The following is a 19,072-nucleotide window of genomic DNA, read 5'->3' on the forward strand; positions in this document are numbered from 1 at the left end:
TCTTTGTTAAACACACACTCATACAATAAGAGTTACTATAACCTATTATATTTTGTGTAGATAAATAATAATTTAAGTAATTAACTCTCTGGAATCATGCAGTAGTCAGTTAAAAGCTAACATTTAATAGGTTTTATCCATTTATCAAGTTAGATACTATAACTTTTTTTTTTTTTTTAAAAACAGTAGATCACAGTGGTCCATTGAAAAATATTCACCTTATGTCACTTTCTTTTTTAAATGAAATGAAAGCCCACCAAAAAAAATATTTTTTTTTTTACTGTAACAACAACATACTGGTTCCCTTGTGTCTGGTTTCCGGTAAATTGTCCTTCATCTGTTTCTCCTCACTGCATCAGACAGCTGGTACTTGGCAAGAAGTCTTGTACATAAGTGATCACAGCTTTTGAGAGGTACGTCATGGTGCCATAGCTGCCACTGGGGGCACTGTCATAGAAGAAGTTGCAGATTCCCGTTGCTGGATCTTTCTCAAGAAAGAATTCATTGGCTCCATGAGCTCTCTACAACAAAACAAAAGATCATATTTCATAACTAAATTTTGCAGTGGAAATACTGTACGTCCAAAGCATGGATGGCATCAGGTTTAGGAGTTTGTGAGAAATCACATTCCTTAAATTGTGGAGTATCTACTGTTTTCTGTGACTATTACTCAATTAGCTCTGAGTTCTGAACTGACATGTTCAATAAATTAACTTGAAATTGATGGCTAATGGTCTTCAGAGGAATCAAATTTTGGTACCTGGTCCTGCTGGAACAGATCGTTGGCCATGTGGACAACGCGATCGATGTGAATAATACCTCCGATGCTTGGGATCTCCATGTCTGCCACCAAAGTCAGAACCATAATGGCCTCCACCAGTAGCTGCCTATACTCAGGCTGGGGTACGTGGTTCAACACTGACTCTACATGTACGGCAAACTTGATCTCACCCTCCGTCATCTACAGTCATAACACATATACACAGGAGAAGCTTTGTCAATCATCTACGTGTTTGATTTTTTACTGCAGATTGTACTAAACTTGTTTTTACCTGAGACTTGATTCTGAAAAAAAAAACCGTTTCTTTATCCTCGTGGGCCCGAAGACTGTTACTGGCAAACGCTTTACTAAATCACTACATACACTTCACTTATGCAATAATACACTTGACTGAGCATACGCTATCTGCCTTCCATTCATGAGTGAAAGCACGATGAAGCTCTCCGTGTTTTTCTGGTACCTCTCGAGTGGTGGAGGAGGGCAGCACGTAGCCGGCAATGGACAGGCCGTGACATTTTTGCAGGATCTTCCACACTTTCCGGTAAAAGCCCATAGGAACCCTGTTGATTGCTCCATCCAGCCTGCGCCTCCGCAACCACTGACCCTGCCGCTCCTCCCACTGCAGGTGAGGGTCACCGCTACCAACTGGAGACAGAATCCCGCTAGGGGTAGAGGGACTGCTACACCTCTGTATGTGTAAATACACACATACACAGACAATATGAATGTGCCTGGAAATATTCCTTCACAAATAAACTAGATTATTGTGCAGCTACATGCTTAAAATAGCTACATGCTTTTGATCAGGCAGACTATTAATGGAAGCTTTGTGCGCAAACTACATATGATGGAAGTTAAAGGTTGTTACTAGAAGCATCCAAAATGGTAACATGGAGTAAATGGCTGTGCGTGTGTGTATATGGGTTTACGTTCAATTTTTAAAATGACTCAATTGTTTAACTCGCCGCTGTTCATTATAAATATTTCATCTCACCATATGAGCAATCTATACCTACAAAACCTCCCTGCACACATGTTTGATTGTAGGTGGCCTGACTCATTTAGTATTATTCATGTGACATGCCAATACAGGCCTCTAACCTACCACTCTCTAAAAATATTCCAAGATTTGACTTGTTTATCTGTGTAACAGCAGTATCAGAAGTAAATCTATATCATCTGTTGATTTATGAAACTCATTTAAGCTTGTTATCCTATAGGGATGAATAGAAAAGTGCGAGGGGCTGCTGAGTTTACCGTGGAACGAGGGGATGTGACATTACTGCCGATGGATTGAACACTGCTAAAGATCTACAGGGAAAAAGGCATAATGTATGGTCAATGAAGGAAATGAAGTAATGGATAAATGAGATAAGAAATGTCAGAGCTAATAGTGCCCATTCAGACTTCAGACCTGGACCTCAGCTTGCTATCAGAAAGTACATGGAGTAGCCCTACTTCTATTTAATTCTACAGAATCGTCCATACCGTCGCATATTTGACAGTACAAACTGGATGAGATAAATTCGTAACTGATAAGTCCAAGTGCAAGGTAAACAATGAGCAATTCAAATATATTCGGAGTCAAATATATTTTACGGCAAACTTATTGTGAGCGACCAAATCTGCAAAATGAACATCCACTGAGACTCCTCAAGGGCATGACAATATATTAGTCACAACAGTAACCTAGTAATTGATCACACAGAGTTATGAAGGAAGGTGATGTTAAATGTGGCTTAATACGTTACTAAAAATACAAATGACTTTATACTTGTGGTCTACGATGTATGTTCAGCATGTATTACGTATAAAGCAAGCTCTGCGGTGTGAAGAGACAACATGCCCATGATTAAACTCATCACAAAATCAACCCACGCTTATTGGCCTGGAGTCATCCAGCTGTAATTCAAATGAGGTGAAAAGCATTTACATAAAATAACCTCTGGAAAGAACATTTTGATCAATTTACCCTCCTGCGAGTAAAAAGATGGCAAAACATCAATATATGGCCATGCAGTTAAAGTATCTTGTACTGTTCTGGGAAAGAACTAAAATAAAGATTGGATTAATTAAACAGAACAGAGATCATGACAAATGAAAGAACAAAGGCATTCAGGTCATATAACAAAGTAATTGCGCTCAATTTATCATGTTGTCATTTACATGTTTATGACAACTTGTTCGGTTTATTCTATTTTCTCCTTTAACCGAACCACCACCCACAACATTCTCATGCTTACTTTCTCTCTCTCTCTTTCTCTACCTGTTTAATTTCACTCTTCAGTTTCCTGATGCCGGTGCGTTCAGTCTTGGTTGCGCCGGTGTGACCCAGCTCATGTATGGAGATTGCAGGGCTTGTGGCTGTTGACTGGATGGGACGCACTTGTGATACAGAACAGGAAGGTTACTCGCACTGTAATTCTAAATGTAACACAAAACCTGTAATATTTTTGTCTGATATACCCCTACAAGAAACCTAATAAAACAATATGTTGTCACTAATCTTTGAACAGCTTCCCTTAGTTTATATTAAACAAAGAGATCACAAATGCAAAGCGGCACGATTGTTTTATGGTAGCCAAAGTGGATTCTGACAATGACAGGGAGACAGGGCTGGTTTTCAGTTAATGTAAGAGGACCAGGTTCCCTTGGCTGCGTAGCTGCATTGCGACCAGATACTCATTTGAGGGCATGATGAACTAGTGAGATACACAGAAACACACACTTACTGCTCCTCTCCACACCAAACTCTTTCCCACTCAGAATGTGATGGAGCAGATTCTTCATATCTGATGGACTGAGATTCATCAGGCTTTCTGATGCCTCCTCCCCTACGGGCAGAGCAGAGTGACGGTGAATACCAAAGGCATAGTCAGGTCAGACTAACCTCAAATATGTACTTTATATCTACATAAGAAAATGTATATCTTTTATGTTGTCTTTATCAATACCTCATTTGACATTTTTATTCAGTTTTAAATTCTACTAAGAGTCATATCACACTAACTCTTTGCTCAGTAATATAATATACTTTTAAAAAAAGACCAGTTGAACAAGTGATTGTTTCATATGAGTTCAACACAACTGAATCAACAGCTCTGTTGTTCCTGCTTTTTGACTCCCAGTGATCAAAATACACCTATTCTTTACAACACCAGGATGACAGTTATTTTCAATTACCACGAAGTACAGAGCGAATACCATTTACATCCATTATGGTAGCAGCACTAGAACTGAAACTTAACTGAAAATGTCAAGTTTTTCTCTGAACTCTAACAAGGGTTGTGTGATGAACTGGCTGGAGTGGGAACAGGCCAGTGACCGTCGTTCCACTCTGATGCTCTCACCTGAGCAGTGCAGACTACGGGCAAGCTCAGTGGCCATCACCTGCATTATGAGGCCTATACGCAGACGCAGCATATCTCCAAACAGCGCTGGCTGGGAACGTATGTACATGGCCAGATACAACATGATCTCCTTCAACAGCAAAGGGGCAGAACAAAGATAATGTGAGCACTGACTTAAAAACTCTTCAGTTACTTTGTTTGGCTGGGTAGTTATTTTAGTTGTGACTAAATTTTATTACTGAGTAGGAAGTGTATACTGTTTTAAGATCTTAAACTTTGACGGGTGAGAATCGAACCGTCCACTTGATTGGTTTGTCTTTTTCCTGTCTCGTGCATTTACCTGAGTGAGAACGGCTATACTGATATCCTGTCCGCTGGCCTCATAAATCAAATTACTCAGTTCCTCAGGGGGTAACGGCCTGGAAATGAAGGATGGAAGACAAGTCAAAGGCAAGTTTCAAAACTGAATAAGATTGATAACTCCACCTCTTTCACCCCATTTTAGATAAAGGTACTGTAAGCGAATAGCTCCTGACAACCCAAAAACACTTACGCTGTGATAACCTTTTCTCTGGGCTCTGGAGGAAGCCCCACGGTCAGCTGTTTATGGTGGGAGATGAGATCAGTGCAGGCCTGGAGACACACAAATACACACACTTAAACACATCTGTGTGAAGATTAACTGCAGGATTTAAAATGCAGGATTAATACCCTCTGCTACTAACACATTGTAGAACATGTTTGTATCTATTTACACTTATAAGGGTCTCTAGACAGAAAACAAACGGTTTTCTAACAGCGTAATGGTGAAGGTGACGATGCCTCTCTCACCTCTGCCAGTACCTCCACCTTCTTGTGCAAGATGCCAGAAATATAGCGTATTAGCCCCCACTCCTTGGAGGTACCTGCTTTAACATAGAGCTCCTCCAACAGAGATCGGACTGTCACTCCATCCTGACCCCCAGTGTTAACCAACCAGTCAGCTCCCCTGCATAAGAAAAACACTTATAACTCTCCACGTCAAGCTCCATTCTGTGTCAGTGTTACTTTCACCATTCATAAGACGTGTAAGTGTCTCAATAAACATTAGGTAAAAATTTAAGCAAAGATAATTTAGAGGACTGTGTGTGTGTGTGCGTGTGCGTGTATGTGAGAGGAAGAGGGAGTTACTCACTTCATTGCATAGAGGATATAAAGGATGTCTGCTTGGTCTTGTAAGGTAGGGCATTCCTTCAGCTGCTTCACTAAATGTGCAAAGTCTGTATTACCATGGGCATCACGGGGCAAGTGCAGATCAGTAGTGGAGTGGGCCTAGTGAGGAATCAAAACACACACAGTCATACATACACACACACACACACACACTTATTCTAATGGGGGGAAAAGACTGGCAAAACTTCTCTTAACTATTTTCTGTATCCATTCACTGTGGAGGTCAGGACTGAAAAATCTACAATTTTTTTAAGAAATTGTTTGGGATACTGGTTAATTTTTTTCGTCACGCACGGGACTGTATGTGATGCATTAGGACGTCAGGACGCGTTAGGATGGGAAAACTTGCCTTGTTTGGATGGTGAGCGTGGTGGTGTGGCTGGGGAACCACCAGCAGGTTCAGAGATTTGCGGTGTTTGTTCATGATGGGGGTCACAGGCAAATACAAGGAGGCCTCTGTATAACACATTTATTTGCAAACACTCAGGCTTTCTATAAGGTCACAGTACACTAAATAAACAACACACATTACACAGCGTAGCTCACTTAGACATAGCTGTAAGATCTGAAATCAGGACAACTGTTTTAATGCATCTATCAATTCATAATTTCATCTAATCAGATCACTCAGCGTCTGAAGGAGAGAACATTTCTGTGACTGGCTTGAAATCTGGCTAGACTTACTAGGCATGTTTAAGCCTTGAACTTCAGCCATAAAAGATAAGATGTCCCTGGTGGTGTGTTCAGCACTGAAGACATGGTGCTGCCCCCCCTGGATGGGAGGCAAATGGGTTTTTGTGGCCGTGCTGTGGAGTAGCTGGGAAAGGTAATCGTCAAACATGTTTTTTGAGCCTCCTGTGGAAAATCAAAAAGACATTATTAACATAGTGAAAAAAACAAAAAAACAAAAAGACAAACCTGGTATGTTCTGCTGCGAATGGAATATGATTTTCAATTACTCACTATCACTGACAGTGGAATTATGTTCATTAACAGTAGCAGAGTCTGACACTAAGCAGTATCAGAAGCATCCTAAGCCCAGACATTTGTAGTGCCTAACAGGTTCAATGTCAACAATAGTGTTTAGATTTCCAGACAGGTATATTTCTTTAAATGAACCCAGACACCTGAAGGAGCATAACTATCATCAACTTCTGTCACTTCATCCTCTTCATCCTCCTCATCCTCTTCTAGAAGGTCATCTGCATCGGCATCCATGAAACTAAGCTGGGTGTGGAAGGAGGTTGTGAGAAAGGTAGACAGGTCGGCCATCTGCACCCTGCGGTTGGAAGAAATGAACAAGACATGAGCAAGGAGATCTCTTGGACTGCTTCATATGAACTCAAAACAAATAAACATCTGTTAACTGAATGAATGAACATGTGTTGCGATTCAACACATGCATTCACTATGGAACTGTGTTCATTCTTCTGTTTTAGTAAAACAATGACCCACACAGTCCAAATGATGTATTATTTGTTTACAATGGCGATTTGGCAAAGAGGGAATAAAATGTACTAATTGGATAAACAGAGAAACACACACACACACACACACACACACACACAAGTGTACGCACACATCTGTCAGTCTCCCTACATGTAGGTGTTCTGTAGGTAAATATAATGTTTTCTCCAGAAGAACATCATCTGACAAAAATAAAACAGACTACTCTACATGCATCTCAGAGTGACAGAGGAATAGTGGCTTGCTGGTGTAAGTCAAGTATACCACACACAAACAAGGAGATAACGAACAGGCAGGAATGGATAGATCCCTGACAAGTTGTATCCCACAAGTACTGGATTTAACATGAGTGACTGTGATAGGAGAATTTATTCTGTCAGACCTGGCTCCTCCAAAGTAGCCATCCTGAAGCTTGCGTAATGTGGATAAGATGCAGGGGTCAATGCTCTCTCCATCGTCCACTGCAGGAAGGTAGAGAGATTCTCTGTGCTTGTCTCTGCTACTCTTGAGTGGCATAAGTGTCAAAGTATTTACGATATTTCACTGAGAGATGAAAATGAATTTCTGGTTATATTACCCAGCATGTTCTGTGTTATGGGAAAAGTGAGGGTGGGCCTTCCGGTCATCCTCCAGCAGGAAGACAGGTACGCCAACTCATTCCGCAGCATCTCCACAATCATCTGGTTGTCCAGTGCCAAATAGAAGTGATGCTTGTCAAGGAACTTGAAGAGAGAGTGAGAAAAAAAAACCCAATGCTGTCAGAGATTTCAATTTCTCTTTCAAATCTCCCATGGTTCCAACACAAAGAGACTGCCTTACTAGCATGGTAGCAAGGAGAGGTGAGGAAAATGATTTAAAGAATCTTGTAACCTTATGGGAGTGATGAAATTTTTTTCTACATTAAATTATATTTAAATTCAGCAGAGAATTAATGAAGTTATGGGTATGAAGTTAAATGAAGACAGAGAGAGAGAAAGAAAGAAAGAGGAAAAGTAAGAAAGACAGAGAGAGAGAGAGAGAGAGAGAGAGAGAAAAAGAGAGAGAGGCTTTACTGTTAATTGTACCTGTGGGGTGAAAGTGTAAGTACGGTTTCTAATTTCATAAAACTTGGAAGTTCCGAGAACTCCAATATGCTTGTAGGGCCGTCCACTCAGATTCAGCTTTTTACAGTTTCCTGTGAGAAGCACATCAAAATCAATAACAGAGAAAATGACACCGTGTACTGCTGATGACTTGGAGAAACAGCTGTGTTAGACTTACCCAGTCTGACATAGATGTGACTGAGGATGCGGGCTGGCATGACTCTAATGGGCAGGACCTCACTTATGGTCTGAACCACAATCCCATGGTCCCTAAGTAGCTCCTGGATCTCCTCTGACTCTGCCACAACACTTACTAAACAAAAAAAATAACACCACTCATTTCATTACATTTCCCCTAGGGATTACAGGCAGGTGACCTACCTCTGAAAATGAATAAGGGGTAAAACATTCCTTTTAGTGCGCACCATCATTATCTGACAACGTTTTTGAAACAAGACTACATTTAGGTCAGGCTGAATATTTGACTGTGATACAGAGGTTCAAAAACCGAGACTTCCACTCACCTTGCACGACAACATCTGGTTTGAAACATGTAGAGAATCTTCTGTTTAGAGGGTCTATCTCTCCAGGAGCCAGAAATCCCTTATTTTAAGAGAATATTTTTTTTTATACATTATTACGATGATTTGAGTGAGAATCATGCAGAAATCAGTGCTCAAAAAAGGAAAGAGATGTATGCCACGACACACTGATTATTTCATTCTTGTACTCGATAAAAGAAATAAATAAATTTAAATGACTTGTATATGACCTGAATACAAGGATGTCTGAGTCATGCCATGCACTCTCTCAGGTTAGAAAATCAGTTTGGACTGAATATATTTTGGGATGCACAGACGTGATCCAGGAAGTTTTTTTTTTTAACTGTAGGCAAGTTTGCCCTCTTGTGTACCTCTGCCAGTAAGCTGCCAAGGATGTAGAGGGACTGTCCCCACATGTGAGGAAGCTGACCTGTGGCCACCCGGTCCACTGTGTGAGGGTTTCTGTATTCCTCTTCAACCTAAAAAAAAAAAAAAAAAAGGGGCACACGCCATTAAGACATTTCCTCCCCGGCCGAAATATTGAATGACCACTTTAACTTTAACCATAGTACAAACTAATCCAAGAATCAGATTTTACCTTGTCTGGGGGTACAGCGTAGAGCTCAGGTACTAGCCGAATTCCATTTTTCCCTCTGATTAGCACTCCCTCCAGGGCCTCTCTGTACTCCTGCACCTGTGTGTAGTTATGTGTCAGTTAGAAGGCCATACTCTGCCTGTAGCAAAAGGATCATGTTTCTGTACCATCCACTGTCCCACACCTGTCATTATGACTGTGTGAGAAAGAAAAGAGGATTTATTATGGTCATACCTGAACCTGGTCTCCATTGAATATGCCATCCAGAATAAGGTAGGTCCAGAAGACCGGCCACTCACACTCAATGTTTTCAAACAGTTTTAGTTCAGCAGGGTCATAGTGGAGCCTTGAAGGATCCTGTCAAAGGCATCAAATCACAATGTTCATATTAGAGAATCATTTTTAATAGAGTCAGCTGTTATCAAAGTGTTAGTGACAAAATACTGCTGTTTAGTTGCTCTGATTATTCCATGACTCTTTAAAGGGCAGGTTAATGCCAAAACACAACATGACACTTTGTGATTAGTTATCAGCTTTACCTCTTTTGGAGTCCTGTATCCATCCCGAATAAATCGACAGCAGCCATAGCGTCCCTGAAAAAAAAGAAGAGAGAGAGAGGAAAAAAAAAGAATTATTCAATGCTTCATGCATCTCTATGCCTCATGTTAATTTATGCATGTACCATATGATGGTGACAGTGTGATGTTTATTTTCCCGGTGTGCAGTGCTGTGGAAAAGAACTTCCCCCTGGGGACAATAAATCTAACTAACTAACTTAACACATACCTTCTGAATCAAAAGCAAGAAACCAACACACTGTTTTCCCTGGCCTTTGTCAGAGTACCTGCAGTTTGGAGATGATCTCACTCTTAGTGATGTTGACTAGGTCAGCGTCCTCTACTGCGAATGCGGGGAAGGAGATGACAGACATGAGTCCAGCATCAATCTCTTTTGAAGTGGAGGCTCGGGGTAGCATGGAGCACAAAATAGACTAGGAGGAGATAAAAGACAATAGAGCAATATTGAGGGGAGAGAAGTGCTCCAGTGTAATTTCACTTTCTGTGGAAAAAGTTGCAGAAACACTGGAATGATTTTTAGTGCTGTTGTACTGTTTTTAACAGCTGTAAACTATAAAATTATACAGTGTGACCATAAACCTTTGTGTTCACATCAATCGGTCGATCAATCAAACGTTTTGAGGGTCTGGTTTGAGATTTTTATTTGTTACCTGGCAGTGTTCCACTTCATCTGGCAGTACATGAATGACAGATTTTGGTCCTCCGTGTGCTCCAAACAGGTCCAGCTCATCAATGGCCTCCAGTGCTGCCTGTTAAAACACGATACATAGACACGGTCATCTTAAGCCTAGTTCTTAAAACATGCGACCTGAAACATTGCTTAGAAGGTTATTTTTCCAACTCTTGTGATACCTTCGCCATTCCCACTGAACTTCCATTCAGTTCAGGAATTCCCTGGTTGGTTTTATCCCCTCTCTCCCACATGCCATAATCCTGCGTTGAGACATAAGTACAGCACTCAGTATTTCATTTTTAGGAAAAGTCAGTGGATAAAACACAGCATATCCAAGAGATGCAACTCAAACCTACTGCAACTTTATACGCAGCCTCAATGTAGAAAACCAGGTTCTGTATGAATGCCACTTCATCCAAGTTGGAAATTATGCGCAGACCTGCAGTAAAAAAAAATTGTTGCAGAGAAGTTTAACCAAGCACAAATGAAACCTAACTGAAACCTACCTGAAGAGACGTTTTTTTTTAGAAATTTTAGCCTTATGTGGATCAGATTCTGTGTCATCTTTTCACAATCATGTTCTTGTGTTTGACGTCTCCACCGACTGATAAATTCTTAGAAATGAACATTCGTCTGGAAAAACTAGGAGTACATGATGCTGAGACTTGACTAATAAAAGATAAATAAGAAGATGGTGAAAAAAGAACACTATTTTGATCTTTATATCCACCTTCAAGTAAAGCTTAAGGGTGGCCATAAAGTAGCAAAGCAGATTACATACAGTAAGCATATTGCTGATGAGCTTCCCTGAACACTCTCCTCACCTGATGCAGTCATCTCTGCCAGCATTAGCAGGTACAGTGAGGTGGCATCCACCTGCAGGTGCCCCCACTGATCATCCCCTACAACTGTAGCACAGGTGGGGGTGTCATACTTGGCATGCAGACAGTCCTTGGTGCTTTGCGTGTGTTTGAACTTTTCCACCTTATCCACCTGTAGCAATAGCCACATGCTCAGTCAGCCCAAAACACCCATGTGCAAAGAGCTCAAGCATTCACACTGACCAATGTTTTGCGCGACAGACGACAAGAAACTGTGACCACCACAGAACACATGTCATTCCAATGCCATTAAGCCATTAAGAAATGAAGCAATGGTGCAGCACAGCTTACCTGCCTCATCATACACTGCAGCAGACCTTGCATCAGCTTTACCACACTCTGCAAAATGAAAGACTTTGTTTATACTTTCAGCAGCAGATGACACATCTTATCCGTTAGAACGCCAAGTGCCGATAGAGTTTGTGACTGTATCGTGCACGTCTAAAAAACTGATGAACATCCTACAGTTATTTCTCACCTGTTCCAGCTCATAAGCTTTGGCCTTGTCCTCGTCCCTGTCTGCGTTCTTGCGATAGGCCATGCCGAGGCCCCACACCGACAGGATGCTGTACACATTGTCTCTGACCCAGGCATCCTTCTGCTGCTCACTGGCTGGAAGAAGGCCAGTGACTGGGTTCTAAATTAAAGCCAAAGTCACTTAACAGATTGGGACAATGATGGTGCGTATGTTGCGAGTAAGAAATAACTTTATGGGCAACTTCCTCTCAGAAACCCATAAATAAATCTGACAGTCAAAGACTCAAACATTATTAGTAATCCAAAGAAGAACTTCACTTGTAAAATCTCACTTTTACCAAACATGTCTGTTATCTTGGATTACAGATCTGAATATCTTCTTACTAGCCAACCTGAGTCCTTCAATAATACAAAATCCAGAACCTTAGCTTTGAGGCTGCCTGACAAAAACTCCAGTGTTTTTGTCTGCCAATTTAGAATCGGACACCAATGATTCCCCACACCAGGATTACAAGCTTGATAGCTGAATAAATGATTGACCCAGTTTGTCACGTTTTATAACTGATCTCTAACCAACGTATACATTTCAAAAGAAAAATCTAATGCCACAAAGCAGGAAAACAGTAGCCGAACTGTTAAAGATGATGGTAAAGGTTAAGATAATGCTGACTAATGCGTTGTCAGAAACAGTTTCGTCATCGGAAGAACGGTATTTTTTTTTCCGGTCCGAATTCAAAAGGTTAAGACAATGCAAATATTTTTCCTAATCCCTTGGCTATTGCAGCCCCCAGGATATTTCAATGTGACCTTTGTTCACTGGTTGTTTATTTTTAGGCTAACACATCAAGCAAATGTAAGGGCATACTACTGGAGTCATGCCAAATATTCCACAAATTTCTGAATTTTATCCCTCATTCTTTTTAGATATACACGACTTGAGGATGACAATCACTAGCCACTGACCTGATGAATTCTACCATTTGAGTTCAGATCCCTTTCCACAGAAACAGCGATCTGCTCAGACTTGAAAAACACATTGTTTACAGCAACATGGACTCTCAAACTTACCTGATGGCACAAAATTGTCTCCTGAACAAGCCTCGCGAAACCATCCAATCTTACTCCTGAATTACTTCGACTCCGCATTCTAGCACCTGGTTAAATTATGAACATTTCTGTAAACCAACTTCTGCTTCCTTGTTGGTGGGACAGAGAGGACAACGACTTGCACCAGGAAAGGCTGTCAAATCATTAGCATATACAACAGCCATCCATCATTAATTTAACGGTGCCATTTCAGCGGCCACATTACAAAGCTAACCGAGGAACACTTCAGATTTGCATTGTCCAGCTGAGACGGAATGATACTGTACGTCAGCTAATCACAAATGTCAAACGGATCGTCCCAAACCATCCTCTTTGGAGCGGCAAATGAATCTCTGACGGTTATTTACGGAAATAACCAAAACAAATAACGGATGCTGCGAGTCAGTCTTTTCGCACACTATCATATGCAACGTTATTTTTGGACACTGCTGACAAAACAGACTGCTATATGACAAACATCTCTATGGGTTATATCCGAACACACTGATAATCGCGATAGCCGACACCAACAAGACCCGGTGCTCTATCACTCCACCATATCCATTAAAACACACCCACCTACTGTTTATGCCCATGCGCACGCATGCGTATATTGTGAGTTTAAGAGTCGGGCTGCGGTGGTCTGACAGTTCCAGTTAAGTTTACTAGTTGCATAACACGACACAACAGGAGATCAAAATGCACCAGAAAGTTTACAAAGAACAGCGTCCACATATTTTTTAAGCATTTCAGCTTGTGATCTTTGAATTAATTAAGTTCATTCACGTTACTGTATTGAAAAAAAGTATTCAGTTAACCACAAAAAGATAAAAAGAGTTTACAAGTATTACTATTGCATTTATATCATGTTATGATGTGTGAGCAAAATCTAACTCCAGTAATCCTAACCAAAATTACAAGCCAGAGAGTTCAATACATTATCTACGCATTTTTACTACTGACCTCTATCTAACGTGTACATTTCAAAGGAACAAGACACCAAATATGAAAATACTGGTACCGGTAAGAAACGGATAATTTATCAGTTTGAGCTGGCTAACTTATTTAGCTCTGACAACACATTAAGTAGCTAATATACATCAGCCAGTTTGTAAAAAGATTTATCTAATGCATTGTCAGAGCCGAATAATTTACTAACCAGAGAGAGGATTTTGTAATATTAATTCGGTAAAACCCTTTAAACGGTGATACACCTTTACTTTGAAAAATGTTGTTCCTCGTGTAGTATCTTACTATGGCTGTAACCACATTGTTTCAACCATTTTTTGTCCAATCACAGTTCAAGTGGCGCCTCAGACGATAACCAATCTGTTTTGCAAAAAACAAAACCACGCCCAGCGCGGTAAATGGTAGAGTGAGGATTTGCTAAAATGCGGAGGCCATCCACTGTATTTGCATTTTCTAAGAGAGGGTAATACTTGGGGGAGGTAAAGGGCTCTTTGGCGCAAACGATAGTCACAATTAAAAGGAACGGTGTAGAACGAGGTCCTTTATGATCCTTGTCATTTTCTCGCTTGAAGGAGCTTCTTTTTGTACAATTATTCCCTCAACTCATAAAGTTACAATTTTTTCAAACTCAAAGGAGGCTTACTCAGAACTGGCTAACTTAGTCACAAGCGCGTTGACCTAGGAACTTACCCAGTAGCAAGTAGTACATAGGGGGCCGATAAACTTGGTTCTTAAAGTTTATAACGCTGACAGTCTAAGAAATGGCAAGCACCTGTCAAGCAAGACCCGTCCTAGTGGAAATCCCCGCTCCTCAGCCAAGAATAACAGGTGAGTCAAAGATGAGAGAGTGATGCACAATGTTGTATGTGCCATGCAATTCCCTCCATAAAAGTTGCGCCACTTGTTAGCTAGTTTAGCATCACATAATGCCTTTTGTCAGTTTAACTAGCTTGTGTTGTGACCGGGTTAAAAGTTTTGGTGTTATTTTCAGATAATGTATTTGTATTTTATCGTAAATGATTATTAAGAATGTACTCATTTTTCCTTTGGCTACGTGATTATTCCAGTTTCATATTAGTTAGTCAGAGCCACAAGAGGGTAACTGCTGGCGGGGAAATGTTCCCACCAAAATTAGCAAGATGTGAACGAGCTTTTGTTATTTGCAACAACACCTCCAGTTGTGACACTGCATTTAATCATTTCCGTGGTAAAATTGTTCTGAGCAGATAACTTAGGTGTCAGATATATGTATAAACGATCTTATACATTAGGCTTTTCATTTTCATGACTTGAATACATATGTAACTTACAGGCGCTGGACGTCATTCGTTGTGAATAACAAGTTTTAACTTCCTGAAGTAAAACGAGAACTTGGCAAGAATTGTAACATATCAGCATGCAAATACACGTAAATCTGTATTTTGTTGAATAGCATTGTTCTGAATTGGTATGAATAACATTATGTCTCTTGGGGGGAAAAAACACCTAGTTAATGCCTACAGATTTTAAAATGCTCTGATGTTCTTTCTGACCAGTTCAGCTTTGCAGTTGCGTTGCAGTTCAGCTAAGCTTAAGTAATAAAAATGCAAATAAACCTATGAACTAATTCAGTTTCTGTGTATATTTTGTGATCTGCCATGGTTGTTTCAGACAGCCTCAACACACTGAGTTGTAAGCATGAGACTGTGTGTAATTTACACTGTTTATCCCATATATATCCAAACTGAATTCTTTCTGTCTGTCTGGCTTTTTTCCCCCCGTTTATTTATACATTCATTTGTTCATTCATTCATTTCAGGTCGTGTACGGAGATCATACTTGGATGTATTAAATGCCCGGATGACTCCAGTATCTTGGCATACAAGAACAGACAAGCTGAGCAGCAGTATTAAGCATGTCCAGCCATGTATGTGATTTGAGTGTCCATACTGAAAATTCAAAAATCTCTTATTATTTATGTGAACCTAACATGGATTGTTTTTTCCCCAGCAGTGGAGGCAGTCATCCAAAGTCAATTGGTGTGGAAGAATCAAGGAGAGGTGCTAGAGGAATCCCAGTCCGATATATCCAAACAACAGCTTGTGCAGCTTCTAAGCTCACTTATTTTGATAGAGCAGGTAAATCCACAACATCACAAATGTAGCAGAATTAAGACCATTCACTGGTGGCGACAAAGTTATCTTTTTAGTCTCCTGACATTTCAGTTACCTTAGTGAAATGGCTCAGCTGAATGGTTTCTCAGGGCAGCCACCGTATTATAATGAATGAAACAATTGTTTTATATCCTTCTTCCCCGCAGAAGCAGAGGTCCCGGCTACCCAGGTCTGACCTGAAGGTACTACTGGAAGATTTGCACCACAAGAAGACAAATGTTTACAGATCTATTCCTTATTCTCGCCTTGGATCCAACAGAGATGCTCATTGTTACAGGAAGGCCTATACACATTTAATGGCTTTCAAAGTGAGTCTGCTGGTCTGAAAACTGACCATGTTCATGTGTTAAGGACATCTGTTTAGTGATTTAATTTGGATTTTACTACATGAACAATGATTATATAAATATACCATGCACCAACACTGCATTTTGTAGTTTAGGTTTGTACAGGTATGCGTCGCTTGACGGTGGGGATACGTTCTGGGAAATGTGTTGTTAAGCGATTTTGTCGTTGTGTGAACTTCATAGAGTGTACTTACACAAACCTAGATGGTATAAGTCTACGACACACCTAGGCTATTTGGTATAGCCTATTGCTAAAATAATGATATAAAGTACCGTATAGTAAATACATAATAAACAACTATGTTACTGGTTTATCATTATCAAGTATTATGTACTGTACATAACTGAATGTGCCATACAGTACTTTTATATGACTGGGAGCGCAGAAGGCTTGTTTACACCAGCATCACCACAAACACGTGGGTAATGGGTCGCACTACGACATTACGACGGCTGCACCGTCACTAGGCGATAGGAATTTTTCAGCTCCATTATAATCTTATGGGACCATTGTCGTATGTGTGGTCTGTCATTGACTGAAACATTATGCGGCGCCTACCTGTAGTTTTTAGTTGGGTTTGACCTTTCAGTTTAGTTTGAGCTTTCTGAAAATGAAATATATTGCTCTTTATCATCGGCAAATCCTGCCTTAAGCACTGATGAATCTGATCATTTGAACAGACTGAATGAATTTTATTATCTGATGTGTGAACCCTGCATGCTGTCTCTTCTAGCGTTCTTGTCAGGAAGTTGGACAAGTGCTTCTCCAGAGCGGTGAGTGGGAGCTGGCTCTCGAGTACTTTCTGGTGGCATGGCGCTATGCCAGTGAGCTGCCGCACTGGGACACCAGCAGTCATAACGCTATCCGGGAGCAGTGTTACCACTCGCTCGCAATCCAGTGCGCTACTGCGCTCCAACAGCACCGGCCGGGACCAAGCAAAGCCAGAGAACTGCTCTGCAGGTATGGCCCACAGCAGACAGTGTCTGTACATTCTAAATCTCTCATCAAACATCCCCAGCTATTTCATGTGTTTGCTGCCAGTTGCCAGTTATTATTTCTCTCTGAGGCAACATATCTCAGATTGAATATGTTTAAAGTACACTAATAAGGTGTGTAAGACCTAAATGAAAGTGCACTCTACCTAGCCAGCTGATGCCTGTCTCCAAAGTGGTAACCTATAACACTGGGCAGTTAAGCAAGCACCAATCTTCAGTAGTAACCAATTACAAATGTACTGCCACTGACTCAGTTTGCAGGAGGAAACATCCTCTGGTCCAGGCAAGGTATTGTTTGAGACCACTGGAATGCTGATGTGATGTTCCATTCAAATAGTGTCATGGTTCAAAATCTAGAGTAGTTAAACCTCATATGCTGTTTGTATTTTACAGATAAAAGCCTGTGATAGGTAGAGGATTGTCTCAGTACATTCTTGCTACTTTCTAGCAAATTCTCTACAAGTGATTAGCTAGCTAGCAGTGTGCTCCAGGCTTAAGCGTGCAACAGCCAACATCAAATGAGGAGTGACATGGCACCTTGAATTAAGGTTATTGATAAGGAAAAATATGACCCGACCAATGACCCATCAACTCCCAAAATTATGTATTTTAACAAGCTGTCAATCATTTTATTTTCCTGTCAGTAAGTCAACCTATTATTATTATTATTATTATTATTATTATTATTATTATTATTATTATTATTATTATTATTATTATTATTATTATTATTTAACTGCTACACTTGCAAGTTGAGCTGGCCCCCGAGCCCAAGAATTTCATTGTTGATAATGATGTCCACATTGTTATCTAGTAAATGACAATAAAACTTGAAACTTGAAACCTGGCAAACTGAAATGCACGTATTGTCCTGGCTATTTGATGGATGACTCAGGACATAAACTGGGAGAAGGCTCCCTCTGCTGGCAGAACTGTGTACTAGAGCAGTGTTTCTCAATGCTGCTCCTGGGGGACCCCTGCTCTGCACGTTTTCCATCTTTCCTTGCCCTACCTACCTGGCTGAACTCGTCAGTGGCACTTTCGATTGGCTGAGCACACCTGATTTAATCTAGAGCATATTAATTACACTACTCAGGTGTGTTCGGACCAAGGATAGATAGAACATATGCAGAGGCCCCCCCCCCCCCCCCAAGGAGCAGGATTGAGAAACACTGCACTAGAGAACCAAAAACTCCTATCTTTACTGGCAAAATTCTCTGCTGCGTTCAGTTGATTTTTACGAAATTCAGTCTGGCCGTACCTGTCTCTGTGATGGGAGATTCAGATTTAAGAGTCCATGGGAGGATATTACAGCATAAAGTAAACTTTACTGTATAGGTGGTGTGAATTGGTGGGAACCTTTTGCTAAATTTTAAAACTTCTGTGCCTGTCCTGCCTTTTCAGGTTCAAAATGGCTCAAGCCCAAAGTAAAGTGATCTCTCCCTGTGTTGAAGAACTACAGAAACTATTGGAAGACTCTAAGAATCGTACAATGAGTGAGGACTAATATTGGAAACCTGCGACACAGATGACTAGTTACAAAGCTGCCCTGTAGCCAGTCAAATGTGTTGCATTGCTTGAGACTATTTAACAGAGTTGACTGGAATGGATTATACATTACCAAAACATCAGTCGATGTTTGTCCATGAGGAAGGCTCGCTTCAAACACACAGATGAGTTGTAATGAAATTGGTAAAATGCAGGGTTATGAACTTGGTTTTTATTTAATATAATGCAGTCCCTTGAGGGACTTGGTAGCTATCATTTTTGTATCTGACAACAGTTTACATAATATTTTTTAAAGGATTTATATTTTCTAAAGAAGCTCTTGTTATGAGACAAATGTGAACTGGTCTGAATGTCCAGCTGTTACTTGAAATGAG

General features: G+C 40.5%; 1 protein-coding gene across 2 annotated transcripts; it reads right to left on the reverse strand.

Moving 5' to 3' along the window:
- Nucleotides 1-246: 246 nt before the first annotated feature.
- phka2 (phosphorylase kinase, alpha 2 (liver)) lies at nucleotides 247-13,258 on the reverse strand. Of its 2 annotated transcripts, XM_030771394.1 has the most exons (31): nucleotides 12,707-13,258; nucleotides 11,640-11,798; nucleotides 11,453-11,500; nucleotides 11,105-11,273; nucleotides 10,637-10,719; nucleotides 10,460-10,540; nucleotides 10,258-10,356; nucleotides 9,874-10,020; nucleotides 9,569-9,622; nucleotides 9,264-9,386; nucleotides 9,033-9,128; nucleotides 8,806-8,913; nucleotides 8,417-8,495; nucleotides 8,071-8,205; nucleotides 7,875-7,984; nucleotides 7,388-7,532; nucleotides 7,193-7,271; nucleotides 6,471-6,622; nucleotides 6,028-6,198; nucleotides 5,693-5,799; nucleotides 5,306-5,442; nucleotides 4,963-5,119; nucleotides 4,685-4,764; nucleotides 4,472-4,550; nucleotides 4,132-4,261; nucleotides 3,514-3,615; nucleotides 3,048-3,166; nucleotides 2,039-2,092; nucleotides 1,242-1,469; nucleotides 761-961; nucleotides 247-521 (listed from the first exon to the last, which is right to left on the reverse strand). In XM_030771394.1, exons 1-31 carry the CDS (start codon nucleotides 12,782-12,784, stop codon nucleotides 348-350), a joined length of 3,684 nt encoding a protein of 1,227 aa, XP_030627254.1. In that variant the 5' UTR covers nucleotides 12,785-13,258; the 3' UTR covers nucleotides 247-347. The 2 variants fall into 2 exon arrangements, with proteins under 2 accessions (XP_030627254.1, XP_030627255.1); XM_030771395.1 differs by lacking the exon at nucleotides 2,039-2,092.
- Nucleotides 13,259-19,072: the final 5,814 nt, after the last annotated feature.

The sequence above is a fragment of the Chanos chanos genome, chromosome 4 (genome assembly GCF_902362185.1).
Source record: "Chanos chanos chromosome 4, fChaCha1.1, whole genome shotgun sequence".
Classification (NCBI taxonomy): Eukaryota; Metazoa; Chordata; class Actinopteri; order Gonorynchiformes; family Chanidae; genus Chanos; species Chanos chanos.

Excerpts from the sequence above, each read along its gene's own strand:
- phka2 (XM_030771394.1), bottom strand. The coding sequence starts at position 12,784 with ATGCGGAGTCGAAGTAATTCAGGAGTAAGATTGGATGGTTTCGCGAGG. Across the intron at positions 9,387-9,568 it reads GATACAGGACTCCAAAAGAG|GATCCTTCAAGGCTCCACTA; the intron begins GTAAAGCTGATA and ends TGCCTTTGACAG. Across the intron at positions 962-1,241 it reads CCTCCTCCACCACTCGAGAG|ATGACGGAGGGTGAGATCAA; the intron begins GTACCAGAAAAA and ends TTATGACTGTAG.